Here is a 27,379-nt window from a genome sequence, read left to right as displayed (position 1 = left end):
CCAAATATAAATCACGTTAACCCAAACTAACTTATCATCAAAATCAATTTTATGCAAATTCTGGTTTGCAAACTGTAATCCAAACACACACTTAAACTTTACATATAATCCGTTAGCTCTAACCATTCAATACATAGCCTCTTTTTTTTTTCTTTTTACAGAATATATAGCCTCTTTATGTTTAGCAGCATTCTTTATCATTCAGTTTATTATACACTTTGCTGTCTTTTATATAATTTAACCGAACGAGTCTTATATCGAAACGGATAAAGGCTCCCCAAGAGTAAGAAAATCCTATGTAGCAAGCAGGATGCCTCCTCTCCACAAGACCTAACTCGCAGGTAGTGGTAGCTGTCACACGATCTACTATGAGTGAATCACTTTGATTCAACTATCAATATTTAGCTCACTTATAAAGACCCTTCAATTAAGGTATAAAACCAAGTGAGATATACCTTATTTTCACATCTGCTGACATTTGCATCAAATTCCCTGACTTTGGTATTAGAATTCTTTGTAGATACCCCAATTAGCAATTCGTGCTGAGAAAAAAGAGTTGCCAGTCATTCGCATTCTATATCTATTTGCCTTCACCAGCTCTTTATCGGAATAATAATATTAAAGGAGTCCCAGTCTAAAACGTTTTTGTTTAAAGATATTTTTTAATAATTAAATTTTAATATATATAATCTATTAAATCGTATTATTTTTGTTAAAATTAGGTCAGATAAATTAAGTTGATCAAAAAATAGTAAATTAAATTTTGAATGAATCTAAATTAATATTATTTTTTATAAACAATTACTATAATATTTCTATTATAGAAAATAATTAAAATACTCTTATTATATATATTAATTTTAAAAATCTTAAATTTTAACCATTTTCTTCTCTGTCATCGTAGAGTTCAAATTTAGAATTTTCAATATATATATATATATATATATATATATATATATATATATATATATATATATATATATATATATATAAAATAGGGATATTTTAGTTAGTTTTATAATAGAAATATTGTAGTCATTTTTTATAAAAAAAAATATTAATTTATATCAATTTAAAATTTAATTTATTAATTTTTTTATTTAACTGATTTGTCTAATCTAATTTTAATAAAAATAACACAATTTAATTGATTGTATGTGTTAAATTTTAATTTTAAAAAACATCTTTAAAAAAAGATGTTTTTGAAATCTTTATCTAAGTGGCTTACTAATATTAAATAGGCGGTTGAATTTGTCCTATTCTAACTTCTCGATGATTACTTAGTGGAAAAAAATTGGCTCTATAATTAAATTCATTTATAATTTTAGAAAAAAAATAAATAAATTATATTATAGATAAAAAATTAGCTATCAAATAAGTTAATTGTATATATACACTTATACACAAATACATATTGTTTTTTTTATGCACATAACATTTAAAAAAAATCATAATTATGTTTGAAAAAGTTATCAAATCCTTGGCGTACTTACATATTATGATCACAACTAGCAAAATTTTGGATGTAATTTTGAAAAAGTATGAGAAGTCAATATATATTTTATACAATGTATTTAATGGGATTAATTTGAAATTAGAATTAAATTATAGATAATTAATAAATTTTGAGTAGTTTTCAATTTAAAATTTGAATCAAATCATGATTTTCGTCAGTTATGGAATCAAATTAGGATTACCTAATTAAATTATAGACAATTAATTAATTTTGAATTGTTTTCAATTTAAAATTTGAATCAGATCATGATTCTCGTCAATTATGGAATTAAATTAGGATTATTTTCCTCTCTCATCAATACGGTGTGAATTTCTTATCTCACTCTCTCCTTGAAGTAAAAGCTGGTACAGTGCCGCTACGATTATCAGCTGTCGTCGGACATTGCGCTGACACTTTTTCGACTGGCGCCGTCGTCTGCACAGGCCACTGGACGTTGGGAGGATGCACATATTGTGTGAGTCGAGCTCGCGGCTCCGCAGAAACCCGGACGTCCAGCGCCTCCGTCGCAGTCAGTTTGTGCCTTCTTCCCGTCGCTAGATGTTCACTTTTTGTGTGCACGTGGATGGTTATTTTTGGGTGTTTAGTTGCAGACAATGATTGCTGGTTATGATTTATCTGATTATTACGGTCAATATTTTTTTACACGGTCATTTGATTGGTAGCTAGTCGTTTTATAAAGCAATTACTTATTATTTATACATGTTCACATTGGATGTTCATTTTTGTATGATTTTGAATGTTCACTTTTTCAGTTTTCGTAGATGTTTATTCTTCGAGTAATTCAACAAGACCCAGGCAGTGGGCTAGCGCTGGGATGACGCGAGCGCAAGGGGGGGTTCAGGGCTGCAACTCGCGTCGACGACACTGACAGTTGCAGGTCACGGATGTTCGGCCGCGTGAGGAGTGACGGAGGTTCTTCCAACGAGGGCGTTGGCGCAAGGAGGCGGAGCGCGACAGTTCCAGTCGGCAGGAACGGACGCTACACATCGCGCAGAAATAGAGCGATGGGATGCAATTGCTGACTTGCTGCGCACACGGCAGGGCAGCGGAGAAATGAGAGTTTTTCTGCGGAACAAACAATGGAGTTTTTTGGGGGTAGGGTAACGGTGGGTGATGAAGGGTTAATGTGAAAGAATTTGGGATAAATTGGGGGTAGATATCACAAAATTGAACAGGTAACTAGAAATTAGGGATAATTATGCTTAATTTACATTATTAATACATATTGGACCAAATAAACAGCCCATTGTACATATTGTATAGATACTTCATTGTCTCCGTAGCGAGACTCAATTTGAAAGCAAGGAAAGATTATCAATTTACAAAACATGGAGAACTGCTTGTGATGATAATAATTTGGAATTTGGCTTTACATGATAAAAGCAGAGTTCTAGAAACACATCAAATTTATTTTTGAAAACCACCGAACCGAAAGTAAAGAGTGCAACGAACCTGGTATTGTCTTGGGCATTTACAGACGGTGAGCAACTTTTCTGAGTCTGCAAGAGTGGTTCACTTCCCAGATTTACAATTGGCAGTCTAACCAAGATAAACAAATATTATTAATTGAATCTAGAGGAATTACAAAAGGTTATAGCAGAAGTAAGCAAAGAAAGGAAAAGAACTTGGTATAAGAAATTGAATTTTACGTCAGAGAGGATTCATTTCGTGACTTTGTTGAGGCAAACTGATTCGGAGCAATATGTGTTGACTGAGCTCCATCATTTCTTTTTTTTTTTTATCTCTTTTCTCTTATCGTCTCCAACGTTGGCCTTCTTCTTTCTGCAGCATTGTCTTTTACTTGTTCAGTTCTGAAAGTTAATAAAATAAGTATTAATACACCTGAATCGAAAGTATTAATAAAAAAAAATCTGATTCGAGAAACTTACTCATTGTCAGATTGGATTTGTATTTTTGCACCCTTTGCGGTTGTTTTCTTTTTATTATGGGTGTTTTTTCAATTTTTTCTCTACAAGACAGACAAACACATTGAATTTATAACCAAGAAAAATATAAGCAAGAACAAGAAAATAATAATCAATTCAAACAAACTGACAGACACCACCGAACAGAAAACAATTAAAAGGCAGAACCAAAAATTAGAAGACCACTGAACCGAAAGAAATTCATTTGCTGAACAATACTTACTGGCTTTCAGATTTGCTTGTGCTCTATCTGTTGGCACAGGCTTCCTTTTTTTGGTTTGTTTTTTAGCCACATTCGGTGGTTGTTATATTTTCTTTGTTTCGATTTTTTCGATTTCTTCTTCTCTGCAATACATAAGAACAAGTGTATAAGAACAAATTTAAGCAAATATAAATTAAATGAAATCCATATAAACATTAAACTTACTGGTTTTCGAATTCACTTTTACTTTTTGAATCCGTGGGAATGCTTTCAGTTTCACTGGTTGATTATGAATCCTTCTCAACAAGCACCTTATTTTGTCTTGCTCTCTTTGTCGGTGGTGTTTTGTCGGATTCAAATGCAGAAAATATTTCTTCTTCTGAATAAGAATCCAGATTGACAATTTTCTTTTATAGTTTCTTTCCTTTTTCTTTTTTATCCAACTTCTTTGTTTCTGTTTTTTCATTCTTTTTTTCTTTTTGTACAAAAGTCCCTAAAACAGAAATAAGGACTCAATTATTTAATGAAAAATACAATAATAACCATTTAATCAACAAGAGCAACCCACTTTACCGAATGATACTAATGTGCTGAATAAAAAGTCATAAAACATGATAATTATTTAATGATCAAAGAAACATTTTTGCATGCACAAGGACTCAATTGAACATAGTAACAATCAGGTGAAGGAAAAGAAGCGAGCCCATCGAACCGAAAAATGTTCATATGGTGAACAATTACCAGTAGGACAAATAAATTAATTATAATCTAAAACAGAAGTTTATTAGTTAGTAGAGTATTTTAAAAGCATTTGAAACCAAATTTTAGGGGGAGTTTTAGTAGAGTATCTACCAATGGTTCTGTTGCTTCTCTAGAAATCTGTTCAAACATCATTTGCTTTGTCCAATGGGCCACCCAAGGTGCTAGGGGAGCATCAGGTGCGAACGGACGAGGGAACTTGGTTTCATGAAAGTGTATCAACATCATCAGACTGTTTCCTCCCCCTTCTCTTGTTTTCAACTCCTTTCATCAAGAAGTTGAGCACATGTTTTTCCCAATCCCATTCCCGAATATTGTCCACATGAAAGATCGGTGGCTTATGCATTGGAGAGGCCACACTTACCGTTATGAGCAGCAAGAAGCACTTTTGTATGAAGACAACAAAAGTCCTCTTGAATTTTTTCCGATTCTCCTCTCCTTCTACGCTCATATCCAACACATTTCTTGTCAAAGTCGCCAAGAAAATATTTTTGACGCTGTCAAATATTTTTTTGTCTTATGGATTCAGGTTGTTGTAATCAACCTTATCATCAAAACGATTCCCTACAATAGTTTAGTAGCAAAAACCAGTAAAAAAGGCTCAGTTTAATTTTCTGTAAACCAATGAACTACAAATAAGCAGTAAGTGGAAAGTGTATTACTTCCATTGGTTATACCCAGGACAACTGCTACTTTCCGAGGAGTTATGTATATTCTACCCTGGAGAGTTTTCAAGCATCCTTTCTCTTCATCAAAGTGATCAATCAATTCTCAACATGAGAGACATCCATTTATGGGACATGTGCCGGGGCACCAAATCCCATTTCTTCCACTATATCTTTCTTTTCTTGAGTCATATTCCTGTACACTATCGCCACCTTTGTTTGGCATCTGCAATAATGAGTTTTTTGCAAATTTTGAAACAGAATGTGAAGATATATTTATAATACAAAATAGATATTATTTGAATGAACGTGGATAAATATATTTAATGTGCTTACATTATAGTGCGGCTTTTCCTTCATTGTTGCCATTGTCTTGTTCTGTTTTGCTGTAAGGAAAAAGTTTGGTCAATACTTCACTCAATACAGCAATAAGCACAAGCATGCATATCTTAATCAAGTCAATTAAAATGCCACATGCAACCAAAACAAAACTCGTTCATGCACAGAATCAAACATGATAAATAATGAAACAGTTGGGAAATTATTGCTGCAGTCTATCACAATAATCTTAAACAATGAACAAAGCAAAAGGAAGCCACCGAACCGAATAAAATTCATTTGGCCAAATTTAAAAATATCTAAAAAATTTATTCTAAGGCTCTAGTTATACTACTGTAAAAATTCAATCACAGTATTTCAAGAATGTCACCGAACCGAACAATGTTCATGTCAAGAATAAATCGTTTTCAACTTTTAATCATCAAGAATAGTATTTATCCATGTAAAACAAGTACTGAACAGTGTAGTAACCAATTTCAAAGCGCTAGTTATACTGTCTACTGAACTGAATAAAAACAACAATAAATTTCATTCAAAACCCTAGTTATACTGTAGAAATACATTCACAATAGTTCGATCTATTAAACGAAGAAAATCAATTCAGTAAACCTAAAATGCAACTAGAAAAAATGCAACATTACAATATTTTAGATGAACAATAGTTTTTTTCGTACCTTTGGTAGTTTGTAATGCTGTTTTCGTTCCTTTTTTGTTGATCTTTGCCAAATCTTCTCACGATTCTGTTGCTGTAGTAGTTTTCGCAGAGAACATTACTGAAGTTTGAGTGATTTTGAGAGAGATTCGAAGAGACTGAGCGATTTCGTGTGTGTTGAAGAAGAAGGAATGTTTTTTCATAATGAAACTCGAATAAAGTAGTCGTTTCGTTTATATGGGACGCGTGAAAGTTATATTTTTTAATGAGATTAGAAATGTGTTAGTTATTTTAGATTTGAGCCAACTTAATTACATGGTTACATGAATGTGTAGTAGACCGTTATAAAAGAATGTATGGTTCATCCCTCATGATTTATAAATTTGAATTTTCATTGCTTGTAAGAAATTTATACATGTTTTGAGTTTAAAGATGCAACTATGCTAGCAGTGACCGTCTCTCATTTAATAAATGAAAATGATAGTACGTTTTGATTACTATTGACTCAAAATATTTGCTATCTATTTATACAAATTTGCATGCCCACTTATGGCTTTATCACCATTAATTTTGAAAAGCATATTAGTCTTTCACATTTCTCGTTATCAAGATAACTAATTTTCTTACATCTAATTTATAATATTTGCTGTGGCATAAAGTAATTGTATATTTTTAATTAGTCTGTGTCAAAAATTAATTAATACCAATTTGCATGCCTACTTAATACTTATTCTTCATGATTGTCAGAATTTATTTTTGTAACGCTTAAATAAAACAAAAGGTAATATGTACTATAAAATTTAATTTGTATTTAATAGTTCAGTTATGATTTCATTTAATTTAATTATTTATAAGTAAACCTTTTTTACTGTTTTTTTAGACGACAATGCGGCTCAAGGCCCAAATAAAAAGAAATTTACAGGACTATAATTTGATGGAAATTATGTACAAATTATTTTTTGAAAATGTTGGACTAAATGTCTGTTTGGGTATCGTTAAATCGATAAAAAAATATAATGAAAAAAGATTTTTTTTAGTATGTTTGACAAATTTTTAATAATTAAAGTAAAAGTATTAGAAAAATAAAAAATGTCTTTTTTGAAAAAGTATAATTTACATTTTTTTCTTAAAAAAAAGATATTTTTCACGTAATAAATGAATAAAAAAATATTTTTATCTTATTTTACCTAAACATAATTGATAAATAATTTTTTTTACGTAAAATATCCAAACATAAAATTATTTTTACTTTTATAAAAAATTTTTAAAATAATATCATTTAAAAAAATTATATTTCAAAAATGACATCCAAACAAATCCTAAGTAAATTATATGAGATTCTTGATTGAGAAGAAATGCGTTGGCTACATAAATCAAGGGTTGAGATAGTTAAAACTAATTCAATAGATTATTTATGAGGTAATGCCTAAAATAGCTTCAAAAAATTTTTATTCGCATCAAATAAATCTTTTACTTTTTAAAATGATAAAATGTATTTTCACTTTAAAAAATGTGAGTTTCTATAGGCCCAAAAGTCATGAACTTTGCTAAACGACGTCATCTATGGAGAATAGAGGCCAAACGATGTCGTTTCCTTATTAACAAACATTTGTTCCTTGCCAAAAACTCTTTCTTCTCTTCTGCGTCATCTCTTCATCTTCCTTAGCTCGTAGTTGCTAAGCTTCGCAAGTGTTCCTCCGTGGCACCTCTGTTTGTGTTCAGTGAAACAATTTTTGTATGAAGCATCATCGTATTAGCACATTGTAGAAGTGAAAGATGAGTGTTTAGGTTTTTGTTATCTCTCACTCTCATTTTCACTCTTTTTGATACAATCTTAAATACTTGGATATAATTTTCATTGAGATAAATTGTTCCAATAATGTTCAAAACATTATAGTGGCAAAAAAATGAAAAAGGAACAAAGGGAGTAATGGGTAAAATGAAGCATAAAAATAAGAGAATTCCAATTATGTTATTGTGACTTTTTATTTGTGCAATGCTCTGTATGAATTCAAGTTCAAGGAGGACAAAATTGATGAGACATTGTGCCAAAAATGGATTTAATGAGGTTGCAAGCTTCAAGGAAGATATTAACCGTGACTACTACTTCCCGTTTTTGCATGTTTAATTTGATATTCTGTTCATTCGAGGAAATGGATTTTCTCCGATTAAAAAAACACTTGAGAGAATAAAGTGTAATCTTTCACCTTTAATTTTATAAGTGGGACTAAAATTAAATAGAATAGAGAAAGCAATAAAGAATTAGATTAAACACTGGACAACATCCAATTTTTTTTTTCACTTGAGAGGATCCACTCCCGTTCATTCGGTTATCCGAATCGTGCCATTAATACAAATAATGATGTTGATGTCGATGTTAAGTTCACTTATTCAATTACCTAGAATGCAATTGCACTGCATTTTGAGAACAGGATGGACAGATACTCAATAACTTCTTTGCTGCCTGTGTATTGCCAAGTTCATTGGTTTTCATTCATTAACTCAACCATCATCATTTTGCTCTTGGTGGCTTTACTCAGCATTGTCAATTTTTCATGACCGTAATATTTGAAGTTTGTGATACATGATTCATCAAAACTAAATTTGTTAACTCTTAACTTTGCTCCTTTTTTGTAATACAAACTAATGTCGACTTGTTCTGCAGGCTTTTTGTTTTTGCTATCTCAAGCATTTATTGGAACCCTCTATTCCTCCAGTCGTGGAGGACTGTTGAATTAGGTTGTCCTGCTATATGCCCTTTCAATTGTTTTTGTCAGATACTCATCAGCATCTTTCTATGGCCAGTTTGTTGAAAATAGATGGATAATCGTATATACAATTAACATGAAAAATAAATGATGTCTTATTATATTTTTCTATCAACATACTACGTGTGTTGGGTGATTTATTATGATTTCAGGAAAGGAGTGTTAATTTAGCAGCTATTCTTTACACTGGACTAGTTTTTGTCATGGTCTCTGTCCTCAACATTATTGCAATATTTTATGGTGCCACAATTATTCTCCCATTTGCCTTCATTATTGTGATAACTGTTATATTTATAATCCTTGCTATTTCCTTGCTCGTGTTTGGTGGAGTTGTTGGATATTGCTTTAGAATTGAGTTTCAAAGCCCTTCTTCCACAAAGAGATATCTTAGGGAGATTCAACATTTTGCTTGATATAGGAGAACACCATTTCAAATGTTTATTGGTGGTCTTGTGTCCTTTAGTGCAATTGGTCTGTAGTTATATCAGGTGTATGCTAATATTTGGGACTACAAAATATACACTTTTTCTAGCATTTTGTTCATCACATTTATCATTACTATTGTTCATAATTGCATTCATTAAATTTTAGTTTAAACAACGGAGAAGAGGAGACGAAAAACATATAAGAACAAATGATGAAGATGAAAATTCGGGGGTTAAAGTTTCATAATTGAGAATGGACCAATCTGGATTTTTTAAACAAATTTTGAACACTAATTTAAGTTATATTCATTGTCTATCCACATCAACGTGCTATTAAATGCCAACTTCACAGTATATATCAACAATATTAACACGTTTAGTGATTTTTGAACGAATAGATCCTAGAATGAATAAATACATTTGGTCATTTTAAAAAAATAGAGGACTTATTTAATGTGAGTTGGAAATTTTAAAGACCATTTGAGACATTACCTCGATTATTTATAGATAAATAGTGGAAAATAGGGTGTATATGGATCGATCAAATTTGATTAAATACAAATCCGATCCAAATATTTTATTGAATCTAGTTTACCAATTAAAAGGCATTATTTTAAATAGGTTTTGTTAAGTAGATAATAATTTTTGTGACCAATGGATTCTAGAATTGATCCAATAAAATAAAAATGTATTCAACCCCTAAATTACCTCATAAACTCTAATATTAAGATAACTATCCACACACCTAATGAATTGAACATCCAACCATTGCTAACTGTGCATGAGTAAACCGAATTAAAAGAAATAACCACCATCCAACTAAGAATCAACATAATCATCTACATACCTATTAAATTGAATATCTGATATATCCATTGTTCATATTGTTTAGTATTTGTATTATCTCCCTATACTTCTCCTTTTAAATAAATTAAATTAAACTGAATCAACCAAATACATAATTAATGTATACAATTTTATAAATCTTTTATAATAAATTAATAAAATCTTACTTTTAAAGATTAAATTTAATAAATATTACATAATATTTATACTAAAATAAATTATTTTAAATAAAAATAAAACTATATAATATAAAATTATTAATGGAAGTATAACAATATAACTGTTACTACTAATTTTAATGTAAAAAATATATTTTGACTATAAAACATGACTTCAAGTCAGACTAAATTTACTTGAAGCATTGACTTAAACCCAACCAAAAATGACAAATTTGATTTTGAAAAAATATATTTTGGATTTGGATCGGATTTGGACCCAGCACCCTCCCCTAAATCAGAAACGAAAAACCTCCTCTTTAAGGGGGAAAAAATAGAAAACATAAAAAAAAAAATAAATTGCATTTGATTGACTAAACAAATTGTAAAAGATAAATCAATACATAATTAATTTAACAAAGTTGAGTTAGTTTAGTAATTAATTCATTAGTCCACTTAAGTAAATGTCAGGAGTTCAAATTCTTCTTGCAGCAACTCATTGGCATGTTGTTTGTTCTAAAATAATTTATTTATATTTTTTTAATATTTTGCCTTGTTGTATTTATATAAAATCTAGTATTTTAAAAAAAGTATACACTCCTTTTTTGAATTGTTAATAATACTCTTTAAATGTTTAAAATTTAAAAGTTTGAATGAAATTTAGTAAAAATTATGTATGCATTTATTATCATTATTTTTTTAAAAAAATTGTTTCATAAAAAATTTTATTTATAACATTTTCACGAGTGTTCTCTCACTAACAAAATCTTCAAAATAAAAGTTAGTTCTATTTTTGTTATAAAAATTTAATTTTAGTAAATTTTTCTAATGTAATTCAAAAGATTTTTTATATAAAAAATTAAATATTTTATTTATTAATATATGTAATTTAAAAGATAATTATCAATTTACATACTATTATTTATCTTATCTAAAATAATAATGAACATATTTTATTTACTCTCGTTTGTTAAATAAATAAGATATGTAATACAAAATATAAACATAAATACTCTTCAAATTATATATATTGATAAATAAAAATTTATTTATTTATTCATAAAAATCATAATTCAATTATATTAATATGTTTAAATTAAATTTTGAGTAACAAATTTATAAAATTAATTATTTTTATTGACTTAACAATACATATAATTTTACTTCACTAGTGTAGGCAAATTAATTTGTTAGTCAACAACTTTTTTTTAATGATTACCATCCAATGAAAATGTTTATAGTCATAAGTAGGTATTAAATTATATTTTTCAACAATAGAACAGCAGAGTATGAATTTCAATAATTTTTAATTTTTAGTACTTATTTGAAATTGAAAAAGACAAGTTTGCGCCTTGAATCTGAGAGCAGAGCAGTAATTAGGGTTAGGGTTTCGCGGGAGCAAACCAATCGAAGCCAAAGATGGGTCGGAAAGATAAGCAGAGAGCGAAGAAAACGGAGCACGAAGAAGAAGAAGAACACGGATCGCCGATGGGTTCAACGCCGCCGTTGGTGTTCGAAGTAAGCAGCGATGACGAAGAGGCTAACGAGGATCTCAGCCTCGGGATCGTCGAGAAGGCTCTGATGAGGCGCAAGCTCCCGCGAAACGACGTCGTTTCCAACGGCGATGATGCTATTATCCTCGGTGCTTCATCTTCGCGGCAGGACGAAGTCGCGGTGGCTCGAAACGAAGGCGTATTGAATGAAGCGAGAGAAGTTGTGGATGTTTCTGATAGCGAGGAGTTGAAAAGTGAGAGGAAGAAGAAGAGTAAGAGTAAGAAGAAGAAGGTGAAGAAAGTGGAATCTGAGGAACATAATGTAAGACACGGTTCCGTTTTTCTGTTGCTCTATTGAATAATTATTATGCAGTTTTTTTTTTTTTAATTTCGCGTTCGTTCTTCTTATTCTTAAAATCTAGCTTCCTTGATGTGCGTGATTGGATAATCTTAATTTGAGATAAAATCAGCAGTTTTATGAGACTGAATTTTGGGAAGGAATGCTATTACTTTTTCCAATTTATTTGATGCGCATGGATTGTTTAAATGGACTTGTGGTTGATACTTAAAGCTCACCCGATTTTCAGATTCTGATAAAGAGGAATTTAGCTGAAAATTTGATTTGATGTAGGTTGTTACAGCTGAAGGACAAGTAACAATAGAGACAGTAGAAACAACTAAACCAATCAAAGAGGCAGAGAACGATGAGCCTGCTGAAGAACCTGCCATGGTTCAGATGGGTGACAATGCTGTTCTGAGAAAGCTTCTTGTGAGTTGAAAACTTGAATCATTGGTCCTAAACTGTGATTTTTGAAAGTGCTATATTACACTGTGTCGGAGCTTAGTTTGGTATGTCTTTGTATTCTACCAGCGGGGTCCGAGGTATTTTGATGCTCCAGATAGTGGTGGTTGGGGAGCTTGCTATAATTGTGGCGAAGAAGGACATGCTGCAGTCAACTGTACAGCAGCTAAGCGCAAGAAACCATGCTATGTATGCTGCAGTTTGGAGCATAATGCTAAAAATTGTACCATGGTATGTCTTGTTTGCTTTTCAAATTTAGTTTTGCTGCCTGACTGGCAATGACATGGGTATTGTACATTTTATTGATTTGCTATTTACTTGGATATGTTGTACTGGCACTTGATAAACTTGTTCTCCACCATGAGGGTATTGAGATATTATACTCATTAAAACAAAGGTTGATTTCATTACTTGCGTCCTCTAATTTGATGTGCGTTTACCTATGTGGAGGTGTCTCAACCACCAAATTCAGTTGAATGTATAAGCATGATGAAAACATTGATTTTTGGCATTTGCGAGTTGCTGATGGCCTAGGCTAGCCGATCCCACCTGGTGGGATAAGGCTTTGCTGTTATCATTGTTGATTGCCCAAGCTCCAAGGTGTAACAGTAATGAACATTATTGGTATGCCAGAGGCCTAAGGTATTTTATTAATTTTTACATTTTTTTCATGTGTTTCTGTAGGGACGCGATTGCTATATTTGCAAGAAGGGTGGTCACCGTGCCAAAGACTGTCCAGAGAAGAACCTCATTGGATCTCAAAGCTTAAAAATATGCTTAAAGTGCGGAGATTCTGGGCATGAGATGTTTTCATGTAAAAATGATTATTCACCAGATGATCTCAAGGTTGTTCTCTGCCATTTTTATAATTTTTCTTTCCCAGCTTCTCCTTTAACTTTCAACAATGTAAAAACTCTGTAGTTGAACTAACAAAGAATAGTAGGCTGCATTTGGCTATGGAATTAGAAATGTTCACTCAGTGAGTCACTGCTTTTTCTTGTTTGGCTAGGAGGTGCAATGCTACGTGTGCAAGAAATTTGGCCACTTATGTTGTGTCAATACTGCCGATTCTACACCGAGAGTAATTTCTTGTTACCAATGCGGTCAATTGGGGCACACTGGTTTGGTAAGTTTTTATATGATGCTTTTTTTGGCATTGCTGATTTGTGTGTGTTTTGTTGTTTTTTTAACCATTTTTATTTTATCAACACCAATCAATATAGTAGAGCGTTATTATTATTGGATGACTCATTCTTTCCGAGGGTGTGATAAACAAGTCTTTTGGGATAGAATTAACTGTTTATCCTCCATTTGGTGTAAAGCTCATGATCTTTTTAGAGGTCTTTCCCTCTAAAACATTTTGAGGAGTTGAAAAGCAATGCTTTACAGATCCTCTGTTTTTTGCTTTTGTAAGGAGGACCACTTGTCCTCCCATCTTCCATCATAATAAATGTATTAGATACTATTTTCCAAAATATTCGGAGTTGACATTGAAATGTCTTCATATTTTTGTTAACATAGGCATGTGCAAGGTTGCGGACTGAGGCCGCAGATGCAGCTACACCCAGTTCATGTTATAGGTGTGGTGAAGCAGGACATTTTGCCCGAGAATGCACGAGTTCTGTTAAGGTACATTTCAAGATAATTGGGCTACTTAGTATTTTAACTGTTTCATCTCTGTTATTGTTTTTTATGTTTTCTTGTCACAATTCAAATAATAATCATCTCTCTGCCAAGTTTGTGTTTGTAATGTTTGTAATGATTAGTTTTTTATCTGCTGGGTTTGCCTCTGCAGTTAGGGAAGAGGAGACGGGAATCTTCTAATACAAAAACTCCGAAGTTCCAAAAAGAGAATGACTATGTAGGACATAGGTCTGCTCCTCATGATATTGGTAAGTCCTGGAAAAAGAAAAAGCCTTTTACAGAAGAAAAAGGTTTAACAACCCCCCGGAAACCAAAGCATAGAGGTGGTTGGATGACAGAACATCCAGCAGAGTTCTCTCCTTCAAAGTCCAAAAGAAGCAGCTGGAGGTCTCCAGCAACACCACCTTATAAAAGCTCTAAGGTTCATTCATTTAGAAATGAAAGTTATACTCCAAAGTCTAACTCGTCAAAGATTAGGAAGTTTCACGATCCGAGCCCTACGCCGCGCAGATCACCTCACAGCTATCAAACTAGATTCTCAGCATCAAGGTTTGGCCACTCTAGTAGTGATGGATATGGGAGAAGTTACAACTGGTGGTAGCTTTCAGGAATTGTGGATTATGGCGCCTTCTGTAATCTACTAAATAGCATAGCAATCTTCGAGTTTTTTATTTTATTTTTTAAAATTAAATTTGTTCTTTTCCCCCCTACCTATTTGATCATTCCTTCTCCTTTTAGTGTGATAAATCTTTTGATATCATCTTTGTTTGGGGTGGGGGGTTTGAGGAACAGTCCCTCTAAAACTTGATGTTTGTTCTCATCAAATTTATTCAAATGAATGTTACATTAAATGTTCAAGCTTCAATGAAACGGAAGACATGCAATTTCTAAAAAGTTGAATTATTTTGCCGGTTTTACTAAATTTGTAGTTAGATTTTTATAATTTTTTTTTCACTTCATTGACTTCTTATATCATATCATATTTCATAATTAAGTCATATTTCGTAATTAAGTTTTTGTCGTGACAAAAATATTAAAATTAATAGAATATTTTATTAAATAAAATAAATATGCGTAATATTTGATTGAATATTTTTTTTATTTAACAAATGAGTAAATGTCTAAAATGGTCCCTAAATTTTAAATTGCTATTTAATTTAGTCCTCGATTTTTGGAAATGACCAATTAAATCTCTGAAATTCGAAAAAGTGCATCTCCTTTAGTTCCTTGCAGAAGTGTCATCTAAATGTTGATGATGTGGCATTCCGGCTGTATGCTGATGTGTACCAAACTTGAATTTGATTTAAATTGGTATCTGAAATTGCTTAATAATATCCAAATTAGTCCATTTTCAATTATAAAACACTAATCTCCAAATTATCTTCTTCTCTTCTTCGACTTCTCTGCTATCTTCATCTCTTCTTCGACTTCTCTGCTATCTTCATCTCTTCTTCGACCTCTCCACTATCTTTCAGTTCATCTTGTTTTCTCGTCTGCATGTGTGATGATGAGTGGTGGGGAAACAAGCCAAAGTAGCTTAAGTAGGAACAACTAACTCTGTAGGGAGACCTTATGGCAGTAAAAGAATGTGCAATAGGGGAGGTAAGAACGTCATTTTCTGTAATTGCAGACTTCGGATGGTGATGAAGTACTCAACGACGACAGAGAATCCTGATATACTATTTTATGGTTGTCCAAACTATGAGGTAAGGTTATGATTTTAAAGAAAATGTTAAGATTTCACTTTGAATTTGGATTCACATGCATTTTTTACTTTGCAGTATGAAATTCATTGTAATTTTTTCTGTTGGGTTGATGGAGGTGAAGAACCGATTTATGCAACACCCATTTCACAAAAAAATTTGCATGAGTTCAATTGAAAAATGACAAACTTAGAAAGTGATGTTAAGACCTTGAAGATGATGACAATGGTTACCTTCTTAAAAGTGGAAAATATATTTTAGCTTAATGGATGAACCTGCAAGGATACATAAAATTTAAATCTGTGTTGAACTTAAAATTAATCCAACCACATTAACTTGTAATTAAAATAGTTTTTGTGCATGTTTGGACGTCATTATTTTGTTAAAAAAAGATATTTTTCAATGAAAAAAGATCTTTTTTTATTTTTTAACGTGTTTGGCAAATTTCTAGTAGTAAAAGTAAAAGTACTAATAAAATAAAAAATCTTTTTTGAGAAGCTGTAATTTACATCTTTTTTTAAAAGATATTTTTTCTTTAAAAAAATATTTTTCATGTAATAAATAAACAAAAAAGTATTTTTATATTGTTACACCCAAACATAATTGATAGATAAAAAAACTTTTTTACATGAGATATCCAAACATAAAATTACTTTTACTTCTCTATAAGATCCTTTAAAAAAAAATAACTCGAAAAAAGATCTTTTCTTAAAAGCTCACTCAAACAAGCCCTTTAGGTAAGTGTACTGATGTTGTAGTTCAAGATGAATATGAACTGGAAGATAGCGGAGAGGACGAAGAAGAGAAGAAGATAGTAGAGAGATTGAAGAAGAGAAGATAATAATTTGGAGATTATGGTTTTATAATTTAAATTTGGATATTATTATGCAATTTCAGGTACTAATTTGAATCAAATTCAAGTTTGGTACACATCAGCATACAGCCGGAATGCCACATCATCAACGTTTAGACGTCACTTCTGCAAGGACTAACGGATATGCACTTTTTCGAATTTCAGGAATTTAATTGGTCATTTTAAAAAGTCGAGGACTAAATTGAATAGCGATTTAAAATTCAAGAACCATTTTGGGCATTTACTCTTTAACAAAATATTTAGTAGGGCTGCACATGGATCGGATAATATCCGCATATCTGCGGTAATTATTCGCACCCGATCCGAATTTTGCGGATATTATCCGATCCGTAGAACCATCGGATCGGATCCGCACTATGGTCGGATCGGATTGCGGATTCGGCAGTGATATCCGCGGATCTGATCCGTAAATCCGCATATCCGCACATCACATATAAGTAGCATAGTTTAAGACAGTAAACCCTAATGTGATATGAATTTTAGTGTGTTATTTTATGAATTTTATAATATTTTATTTTTAATTTTTTATGTTGTACTTCAACTTAGAATAATTAAACTTAAATCTTGTGTTATTATTTTGTTTTTGTTATTCAAAAGGACTATTATTGATGATATTCTAGGAGTAAATAGGTTTAAACATATAAAAAATAAATTTTCTGAATGTTTTTTTTGTAAAAACAGCAAAACAAAATCTTAAAATAAATTTTTTTTAATTATGCGGATATACTCAATATCCGACCCGATCCGATTCGCAAGTATGCGGATTGGATCCGGCCTAAAAAAATGCGGATATCGTATCCGATCCGATTCGATGAATACAGTACGGATCAGATATAATTTTAGACTATATCCGATCCGATCCGATCCGTGTGCAACCCTAATATTTAGTTGATTTTAATATTTTTATGATGATAGAAAGTTAATCTTTTAAATTTGATATGGTGTATGAATCTAATTAAAAAAAATATATAAAAACTTAATTGAAAATTCGGTGAAGTCGTAGACATCATTGAAATAATTAAACTTTTTCTAATTAAAACGTGTGAAGCGATGCAATCATGCAAATCTTTTTCGTATATTACCAGTTGCTAGCCAAACCCAAATTTGAATTCAAGTATCCTCCTATTTTCTGAAGAGTTTATCTTCAAGTGGGATAAACCTAGGTGTTGTGGGAGAAAAACTGGATTGTCTAGCTTCCTATTTTAATACTAAAAATATTCACTATTAAAACTTAAAAGCACAAAAGGGTTTATTACTTTATTTTACATCACTCGCAATTAGTAAGATGGGAAGGGTACTTAGGTATCACAATTAAAGGGATTTTCAGAGAGGTGGATGGCGCTTTCGGTATATAACTGGTGATAATTTTGAAGTTAAGCTTTTACACATATTATTTAAACTCCTTATCATTAAAGAGTAAGAGGTGGACGACTCTAATTACTAATTAGTAATTAGTAATCAGTAATTACAATTTACACGCATTGCGTCTTAACCTTTAATATCAACTGCGAGTAGCTTACTTGTAGTGGTGACAATCACTAGGATTCACATATAGTGGGATCAAATTCCTTTTAAAGTGAAATATTTGATCAAATGATAAAATAAAAGATGATTATTCTTAAATTTAAATAGTAAAATTTACCTATGATGTGAATTATAAATTTAATGATGATTAATCCTTCATTTTATCATATTATTAATATTTTTACTTTAGAGAATTTAAATTTTTATCCGTGAGTTCAAAAATTTCAACTTAAACTCTATTTGTACTCAAAATCTCTCAATCTGATTTTATATCGATTTACAAAAAGAAATAAATTTATTTTCACTCAAAGATAATATTTCGTCCTTTTAAATTTTATAATATAAAATATTATTTATATATTATTAACAATTTGGATTACTAATTTTGTAGCCGTATTTATATAACAAAAATACTTTAATAAAATAGTTCATGTTTTTGTAAAATATAAGTTTGTCATGCGACTAATGCTCATGAAACTGACTGCAAAAGTTAACGAAAAATTGTTACATATTTAACAAAGTTTGTTAATGTCATGTAACTTATTCTCTAGAAAGAAAAAGATTTTTGTGTTTTTCTATTTTCCGGTTGAATTTTATTTTTCATATTGTAGTCAAATTGTATATTATGGGAGAGTCAACCACATCTGAGGGTCATTTATAAATTAGCATATTTGTCACTTGGCTTAGTAAGGTAAATGGAAAAAATGTCGCGTGGTTATTTATTATGAGGGTCAAATATCTTACAACGATGAGTGAATATATAAGAAAATGATAATATGTCAAAAAAATTAAATGATACAATATATAAATGTAAACTAGACTTATAATAATTTACTTTTGTACTATATATAATATATTAATTAGATATTAAATATAATAATTTATCACTATTTTTCTTTATATATATATTCTTTTTCTACAAAATTATTACACTTCAGAATCTAGTAAGACCAACTCAAAACACAGTGTATTGGGTAATATATAACCCTATATCCCATTAAGACTCAATTTGGATAAACAGTTTAATTAAATTTCTTTTAAAAAAATAGTTTAAATAATAAATATTTATATTAAAAATAATTTATAAATAAATTATTTTGTATTTGATTTTTATTTTTAAAAGTATTTATTTTAAAAGAAATATAATAAAAAAATTTTATTATAAAAAAAGTCATTTTTTAATTTCTCCATAAACACTTAAATAACTTCTTAAAAAGTTAAAAAATTATATTTAATTTTAAAAATTATACCAAACATTAATAATTTAATACTACTACTTTTCATAAGTCAAAAATAAAAAAAAAACTTTTAAAACTTTCTAAACCGGTTCTAAGAATCCCATCAAGCAAAATGGGTTGTTGGGCCGGGTTGGCCTGTATCTTAACCGGAGCCCATGTGGGTTTCTGTTCACAATTTACATTGTCCATCAGTTGAATTACCTCTAGACCCCCAAAAAAAAATTCAGTAAATAATTTTTGCTTCATTTACAAGCTTATACTCTTTAGTTTTTACTTTTACCACTTTTCCTGAAGCCTACTTCCCCTTATTTTCATTAATGAATTGGGAAACACTTCATCTTCTTTCCACTTATAAAAGTTAGCTATGCATGTATTTTCACTATAAAATTCTTAGGATTCTCAAGTCTCAACAGGTTCAAATTCAATTCAAAGGTCCATTTTTCATCTCAACAGAAAAGAGGTAAGCAGCAAAAGGGGGGAAAACTCAAAAAAGAAGCTATCGCCATAATAATGCCTCACTAGATTTTAGGTAGCACCAGTCTCACATCAAAATATCTGACACACACTAAAATGTAAAATCACATCATCAAATTTGAATTTTATTTTTTTTCTTCTTCTCTTCTCATTTTTTTTTTTAAATTTTCATGTATTATTATTCTGCCATAGACCTATAAACTTTCTCACAGAAAACCCTCTCTTCTGACCAAAAAAGAGCCCCACTACAAAGTTTTCAAAAGGGAACATACCCACACAGAAAAAAACAGTCTTTTTTTCACTTCCTTTGTTCTGCATCCATGGTTCCTTCATTCTGATACCCAAAATATATTCTTCCCTCCCAAGCTTTCTGAATCTTCATCTGCATCTTTACCAAACATAAAAAAAACCCTAGATTTTTCCCTCTTTCAAAATTTCCATTTCTTCTCATTCTCTTTGCTCTTTCCCCTCCAAACACACTCAAAATCCTCTCTTCATTCTTCCTTGCATCACATCCCCAGACCAATTCTATGTGCTTTTGGTCCCTTCAACAGCTTCTGCTAACTTTTTTTAACTTCTGTTTTACTCCAAGTTTGCATAAATCCCAATTTTCTCTACGCGGGTTTTCGATAATTCACCACCTTTTGGTTCCTTGATCACGAATGGGTATGGCCTAACACTACTCATTAACTTGCTCTTCACTGTGTTTGTGGTTGATTTCAAAAGGGTAGAATTTTTTTTAGCCACGTTAAGTTCAGATGAAACCGTTAAAAAGGATTTAAGTTGTTTGTCTAAAGACATAATTCATGGTGTGATTCAATGGTGATATTTTGTTATATCTATAGACTTAACTTAGTTGAAAAAGATTTGGTGGTTGTTTTTGTTGTAGTTTCTTGTTGGGGTTGAATGGTTTATTAAGGTGCATTTTGTTTGTTGTTGGCAAACACAGTTTTGAGTTGCAGGAGGCATAATGTCTGATGATATGCTTGTGCATTTCTCTTCCAATTCCTCCAACCAATCTGACCAGTCCCTTCCAACGAAGATTGCGAAGCTGGAAGCTCGAATGGTGGGCAAGGCTTCCTCCACCGCTGCTCAGCAGCCAGGTTGGTCCTCTGTCCCTTCAACTGGGAAATTTGGAGGAGCTGCTGAGGATTTAGCTGAGGCATGTAGTTCCAGTGATTCTGATGATGATGTAAGTCCCGGCTCAATTCAATGCAGTTATTTTGGTAATATATGCTTGTATAGTTGTATCATAATAGCTGTTATTAGGGTATTGCGCACTGAATTGCTATCAATTGTGATAAGTCGACCGTGACTGGTTGTTTCTTCCATCTATATATGGTTTTGGATGATTCGATGCAATAGATGTATGTGTTTTATAAGTGGTGTTCATAAGTTGTTTAATATCTATGCATTAGAAGACTGTCAATTTTTTGTGCATACTAATGATCTGGAATGATTGTAGATCTGTGGATCTGTATTAATTCAATGAGTTATGGAATTAATCAATTTGTCCTTACTTTCATATCTCTGTTCCAGAATGGTGAAGAATTCTTAATACAAGCCAACACGCAGAAGCGGCTAAAACTTCAAGAAGATGACAACTCTAATGTTTTTGAACATCTCGAGGTTTGTTTTTATCCTGACAACTTGGTTTATTTAGTAGGGCAGTAGCTACAGCTCATATTGTGAATTCCCAAACTCAACTGGATAGAATGCTTCCTCTTTTGCTTACTTTTTAATATTATTCTTTTTTTATCTTTTCGAACTACTATCCTGAGAACTGATCGCTCATAAGAATTAGTAGTCTTGTGTCAGCTTGTTGTCTCCAACCGACATTATTTACATTATCAGGTTATGACTGATGGAAGACAAACTAGTTCAGAGCCCGTCGAGATAAAAATAAGTAACGATGTGAATAGAAAGAAACATGGCCGTGGACGAGGCAATTCTGGTTCAGGAAGGGGCCGGGGTTCCAGATCTAATGATCAGACCAGAACACAAATACCTCCAACAACTGCTTTGACCTCAAATGGCCAGACCGATTTATACCATAAGGTATGTTCTTTACCATAAGACATTTGGTTCTTTATTGTATCTTTCAATTGTCACTTTAATTGTTTTAGTAATTACCGTGATCTATAGTCAACGCATAATTGCAAGTGTAATTGTTAATATAACATCTTTATCTAATTATAAATTTATTATTAATAATAGAGTCATCCTTCTTGGTTGGGGTGCGGAAAGTAGGTCATATTTTTGATAATCATATCTTTAAAGAGTTTGATGGAAATGGCCTCACGTGGATTTATTTTATTTCTTAGTGTTTACTTTAAATGCAAAGGGTAATGTTTTGTTAATTATTCTTGTTTTGGAGCAAAGTTTATTTAGCAATATGTTCGGAATGACATATTGCCTTAGTAATGAATTTTATAAATTGATCAATTATATTGTACTTCTTGATTGTTTACTGTAAAGATCATATTCTTTTTGCAGGATGGAAGACTCAAAGATCAACTTCGTAATGATAATTTTTCTTCTTTAGAGGTAAGTCTTCTGCTGAGGTTTGATTTTGTGGAAAAATAAATGTATGTGTAGATTAGGACGAAAACAAAAAATAAATGGAGGTTTGATATGCTGTTGTGATCTCTTTCATTTGTTGCTTGTTCCTCTGGATCCCAATGAACTGATTTATATACCATGCTGATATTTTTACCTCTAAAGTATTTTTCTTAGTTAATTCCATCTTTTTCTTATTGATTTCATTGCTATCTTTAAATAGGAGGAGGTTGCATCTTTACGGGCAAAGGTTGTAGCATTAGAGGAGGACTTACGTAAATCAAAACAGGAGACCTCTGAATATCAGAATCTTTGTCGGCAGTTGGAAAAGGTATATGATTTAGCAACTATTCACAAAAATAGTAATTGTGATTCGTGAATCAGAAGGCTAATGTAAGACACCATCACAATTCGTTAAAATGTTTCAACAAAATGGACTTATCATACATTGTATACGAGTTTGGAATAAAATGGACTTATCATACATTGTATACGAGTTTGGAATAAAATGCAATTAAGTCTTAAAAATGACAGAATCATATACGGTAACTGCTAGGACAAGTGACTGGGCAATTGATATTGTGGTACCTATTTTTTTTGTTCAAACAATGTTACCATTTCACATACTCAGTAGCAATTTTCAGCATGGAAACCTTTAATTCTACCTTTTGTATCAGGCATTTGAAGAAAATGCATTTAGTATTGGAAACTGTTGATTTTATTATTTGTTTGAACCGCTTAATTGCGAGCTGACCCAAATATACTAAATACGCCACAAAATTACATTTTGAAACCGGTAGCATAACATCCCTGGATTAGTGACAGATTTATTTCCTTTTAATTCTTGATTCTGGCATGTGCAGGAACTTAAGGACCTGACAGATCAAGAACAACAAATGAAGCCAAAGGTGAGATAATTCTAAATTTTGAAGAGGAGAATATCGTAGTTACTTTTCCCCTCCCAAATAAAATATCAACAATGAGCTTTCCTTTTATCATGCATCAAATTTACATTTGTTCCTTCTATTTTGCAGCGGACAAAAATAATATCTGATTTGCTGATATCAGTTTCAAAGGCTGAGAGACAAGAGGCCAGGCTGAAAGTGCGACAAGACTCATTGAGACTTGGAAATGTTGGTGTAATCAGGTATGAGTGGAGAACAGTAATTTTCTTTTTATATATCTTTTTTTCTTTTGTTTTCTTGACCTTCTCATTTGTTTGGCTATAATTGTAGAGCTGGAACTGTCTTATCTGAAACTTGGGAGGATGGTCAAGCATTAAAGGATCTGAATGCCCAGCTTGTATGTCTCATTTTTTTTACTTGTTCAAGAATTTTTTTTATACTGCTGTTTTTTATTTGTTACTTAGTGTTTAATTCCATGTCATTAATGTTTTGGTATTTATATAAAGAATTTGCCATATCGCAGTGCATGTAAATTCCTTCTGATTGTAGGCTCTTTTTTATGGCCAAAATTGGAACCTTGCCTATGCAAATGTTTTTAAATAATACATACATGAATTCTGTTGTCTTTTGATTTTTTATTTTCATTTATTTACTTTTGTAGAGACAACTAATAGAAACAAAGGAGGCAATTGAACGTCAGCGCAAATTATTCAAGAAAAAACAATCTGGTATTATCCTATGCCCCCCTTCTCTTTTTAGTCCATTGTTTCCTAAAGTTGGAGGGGAGGCTTGACCGCTTGAGTGGATCAAATTTAGGGTTTCTTTTCATCTTACCATTTTCCATTCCCCTTCTTTCATATACGTACTAGTTATATGAACATATGATGGCTGTCAATCAAGGCATTTAGTACTTTGTATTTATTGACATCTAATGGCTTTCATTGTGTATTCACTTTCCAGATATATAAATAATAACTAATATTATGCTCCTTTTGACAGCACAATAAAGCTTAGATTACCTGTTGTGTTTTAGTTTCCAGACTAATTTGTATTATGTTATTCTGCTTTTTTAACATTTTGTAAATTGTGGATTTTCATTGTGGTATAGATAAGGGAGATACAACTGATGCAGAGGCTGGATTACCAGAAGATGTTCTCATTCATGATGAAATTTATAAATCTCGACTGGCTAGCATCAAACGGGTAAGTCGCACCTTCTGCTTGCAATATTATCTATTTTTTGGTGTACAAGTTTCTATAGCAGATAGCTTTACAGGAGGAAGAAGTTATTTTGCGTGAGAGGGATCGCTATGAACTAGAGAAGGGAAGGTTGATTCGTGAAATGAAACGTATAAGGGATGAAGATGGTTCACGGTTCAACAACTTTCAGATTCTACACCATCGATATGCCCTTCTAAACCTTCTCGGAAAGGGAGGGTTCAGTGAGGTTTACAAGGTCAGAGCTTTTTCTAAGTACGCTACTGCTGCTGCTGCTGATAATAATAATAATTATTTATCAAAAATGATAATAATATAATTATAATCATCAACAAATACTGCACAAATTTTCGGTGCTACTAGAATCATAATGTAGACAGTTCCTTCGCCTATATTGGCTATTGTAAATAAATACCTTTTTGCAGTGATTTGAAGTAAGAAATTTCCAGCAGGCTTTTGATTTGGTAGAGCATAGATACGTTGCCTGCAAGCTTCATGGTTTAAATCCTCAATGGAGTGAAGAGAAGAAGCAGAGTTACATGCGGCATGCAATTCGGGAGTATAATATTCACAAGTCCCTTGTGCATCATCACATTGTTCGTTTATGGGACATATTTGAGATTGATCAAAATACGTTCTGCACTGTTCTGGAATATTGTAGTGGTAAATATTGTTATTTTATATATATTTTTGTGAGTTGTAACATGAAGTATAAACATTCTTTTATTCCATTATTTTTTCATATTTCATTTTTTGTTTTGTCTAATCCACTCATCTTTTCTTCCAGGGAAAGATCTTGATGCTGTCCTTAAAGCAACACCTATATTGCCAGAGAAGGAGGCTAGAGTCATTCTGGTTCAGATTTTTCAAGGCCTTATATACATGAATAAAAGAACACAGAAGATTATCCATTATGATTTAAAGCCAGGAAATGTTCTGTTTGATGAGCTTGGTATTGCAAAAGTGACTGATTTTGGTCTCAGCAAGATAGTGGAGGATGATGTTGGATCCCAGGGTATGGAACTTACATCCCAGGGAGCTGGAACATATTGGTAAGTCTGAAAGACCCATTATATGCTTGATCTCAGCTGTGATGCTTCTTTATAATAAAATTTTTGTCTGATTTTTCATATAGCATTACTTAACTTCGATGCTGCCTTTTTCGTTTCCATTTATTTTGGGGAAACCTCTTTCAGCGTTCTTATTTTATTTTTTTTTCAACTTCCAGGTATTTGCCTCCTGAATGCTTTGAGCTCAGCAAGACGCCTTATATTTCATCGAAGGTAAATTATTTTGCTAAATTGAAAATACATAGTTACCAATCCTTTGTCCTTTTGGTTTTTTTTTTTCCGCTTCTAAGTTGTAAATCCTTATCCAAACCAATGAGGCCTTTTCGTTTTGCTCTCCGTCTTTGATGACTTGTATTCTGGAAACCAGGTTGATGTCTGGTCTGCTGGCATTTTGTTCTATCAAATGCTCTTCGGTAGACGTCCTTTCGGGCATGACCAAACTCAAGAGAGAATACTTCGTGAAGACACAATTATTAAGGCGCGCAAGGTTGACTTTCCTACTAGGCCTGCTGTTTCTAATGAGGCAAAGGTGAGTATTTTTGCTTCTTGCAGGGTTATATTTGGGTATCCAGAATCCATTGTTACATTTTCTTGCACAAATGCTGTTTTTCGCTACCCTAAGTTCATTTTTTCTTACTGTCAAACAAACCTATCAATTGTTCTACGATCTTTTGTCAGGATTTCATTCGTCGGTGTCTCACGTATAACCAGATCGAGAGACCAGATGTATTAACAATTGCTCAAGATCCATATCTCACATACTCAAAGAAGTAATGAATGATTTTCAGTGACATACCTATTTTACTCAAGAGGCTCTAAAGAGCATGAATCTAAGAACTGATCTAACTTGAGGTGCTGATTTAGCAGTTGGATTTTGTATAGGTTGTAAAGATCTTGTTATTTTGTCAAATGAGACAGAAAGATGTTTCCTCACTCTTAGGGTTTGTTTTGCGAGTTAGTGTTTTGGCGGGGAAGAAAGCTTACCATTTGAATTTTTTACGCTACAAATCCTTTCTTCCCCGTCGATGGTCGCTCCAAATTCCCAACCCGCAAACAACCCCTAAAGGAAGGCCAATTGTCTTTTTTTTTTCTTCCATTTTATATTTTGGTTCGAAAACATGGGATGAGGAAAAGGAAAAAGGTTGTTTGATTGATATGTCTTTATATATAAAGTAGATGTATAGGTGCTTTCACAAGGGAGAAAGCTTTTGTAATTTTTTTTGGTACATTAGCCCAAGTTCCATTTTATTTTTTCATTAGATACTAGCTCATTTTCCTAAAATTTATTTAGTTGTAGTGTGTATTGAGAAGGGCATGTTTGTTTAGTATTTGACTTGCCCAAAACCACTGGCAGACGAGTAAAAGTAAATGGATGAATATATCTATGCGATGTAGGTGCTAACCAAAGCTAATCAAATCTTTAGGGCAAATTATACTCGTCTCGAATCTGCAAAATTCAGCTCCACTGATAAATTTAAAGTATAAATACTTTTTAAGCAAATAATATTTATGCTACATGAACAAAGGGAATTATGATAAATTTCATCAAAATCACAAGGTTTAAAGGTGATCAATATAGTTAAGACGATTTTGCGGGAAAATAGATGGTTCTGAAGAGATACA

General features: G+C 31.8%; 2 protein-coding genes across 3 annotated transcripts; both read left to right on the top strand.

Moving 5' to 3' along the window:
• The first annotated feature begins 11,522 nt into the window (after positions 1 to 11,522).
• Positions 11,523 to 15,085, top strand: LOC112702214 (uncharacterized). The gene is made up of 7 exons (XM_025753164.3): positions 11,523 to 12,067; positions 12,377 to 12,514; positions 12,617 to 12,778; positions 13,232 to 13,393; positions 13,557 to 13,673; positions 14,069 to 14,176; positions 14,343 to 15,085. Exons 1-7 carry the CDS (start codon positions 11,672 to 11,674, stop codon positions 14,790 to 14,792), a joined length of 1,533 nt encoding a protein of 510 aa, XP_025608949.1. The 5' UTR covers positions 11,523 to 11,671; the 3' UTR covers positions 14,793 to 15,085.
• Positions 15,086 to 19,846: 4,761 nt separating this feature from the next.
• On the top strand, positions 19,847 to 27,015 carry LOC112702213 (serine/threonine-protein kinase TOUSLED). Of its 2 annotated transcripts, none has more exons than XM_025753163.3 (17): positions 19,847 to 19,990; positions 20,954 to 21,196; positions 21,544 to 21,633; positions 21,859 to 22,062; positions 22,501 to 22,551; positions 22,787 to 22,894; positions 23,427 to 23,471; positions 23,598 to 23,710; positions 23,799 to 23,865; positions 24,130 to 24,196; positions 24,577 to 24,671; positions 24,745 to 24,924; positions 25,139 to 25,349; positions 25,474 to 25,738; positions 25,915 to 25,969; positions 26,124 to 26,285; positions 26,435 to 27,015. In XM_025753163.3, exons 2-17 carry the CDS (start codon positions 20,975 to 20,977, stop codon positions 26,528 to 26,530), a joined length of 2,031 nt encoding a protein of 676 aa, XP_025608948.1. In that variant the 5' UTR covers positions 19,847 to 19,990; positions 20,954 to 20,974; the 3' UTR covers positions 26,531 to 27,015. The 2 variants fall into 2 exon arrangements, with proteins under 2 accessions (XP_025608948.1, XP_025608946.1); XM_025753161.3 differs by having other exon boundaries at positions 19,979 to 20,670.
• The last annotated feature ends 364 nt before the right edge of the window (positions 27,016 to 27,379 follow it).

This window comes from Arachis hypogaea, chromosome 7, assembly GCF_003086295.3.
Source record: "Arachis hypogaea cultivar Tifrunner chromosome 7, arahy.Tifrunner.gnm2.J5K5, whole genome shotgun sequence".
NCBI classification, from domain to species: domain Eukaryota; kingdom Viridiplantae; phylum Streptophyta; class Magnoliopsida; order Fabales; family Fabaceae; genus Arachis; species Arachis hypogaea.
The sequence above is the reverse complement of the archived record's forward strand: the minus strand, read 5'-3'. Positions and strand labels throughout refer to the sequence as shown.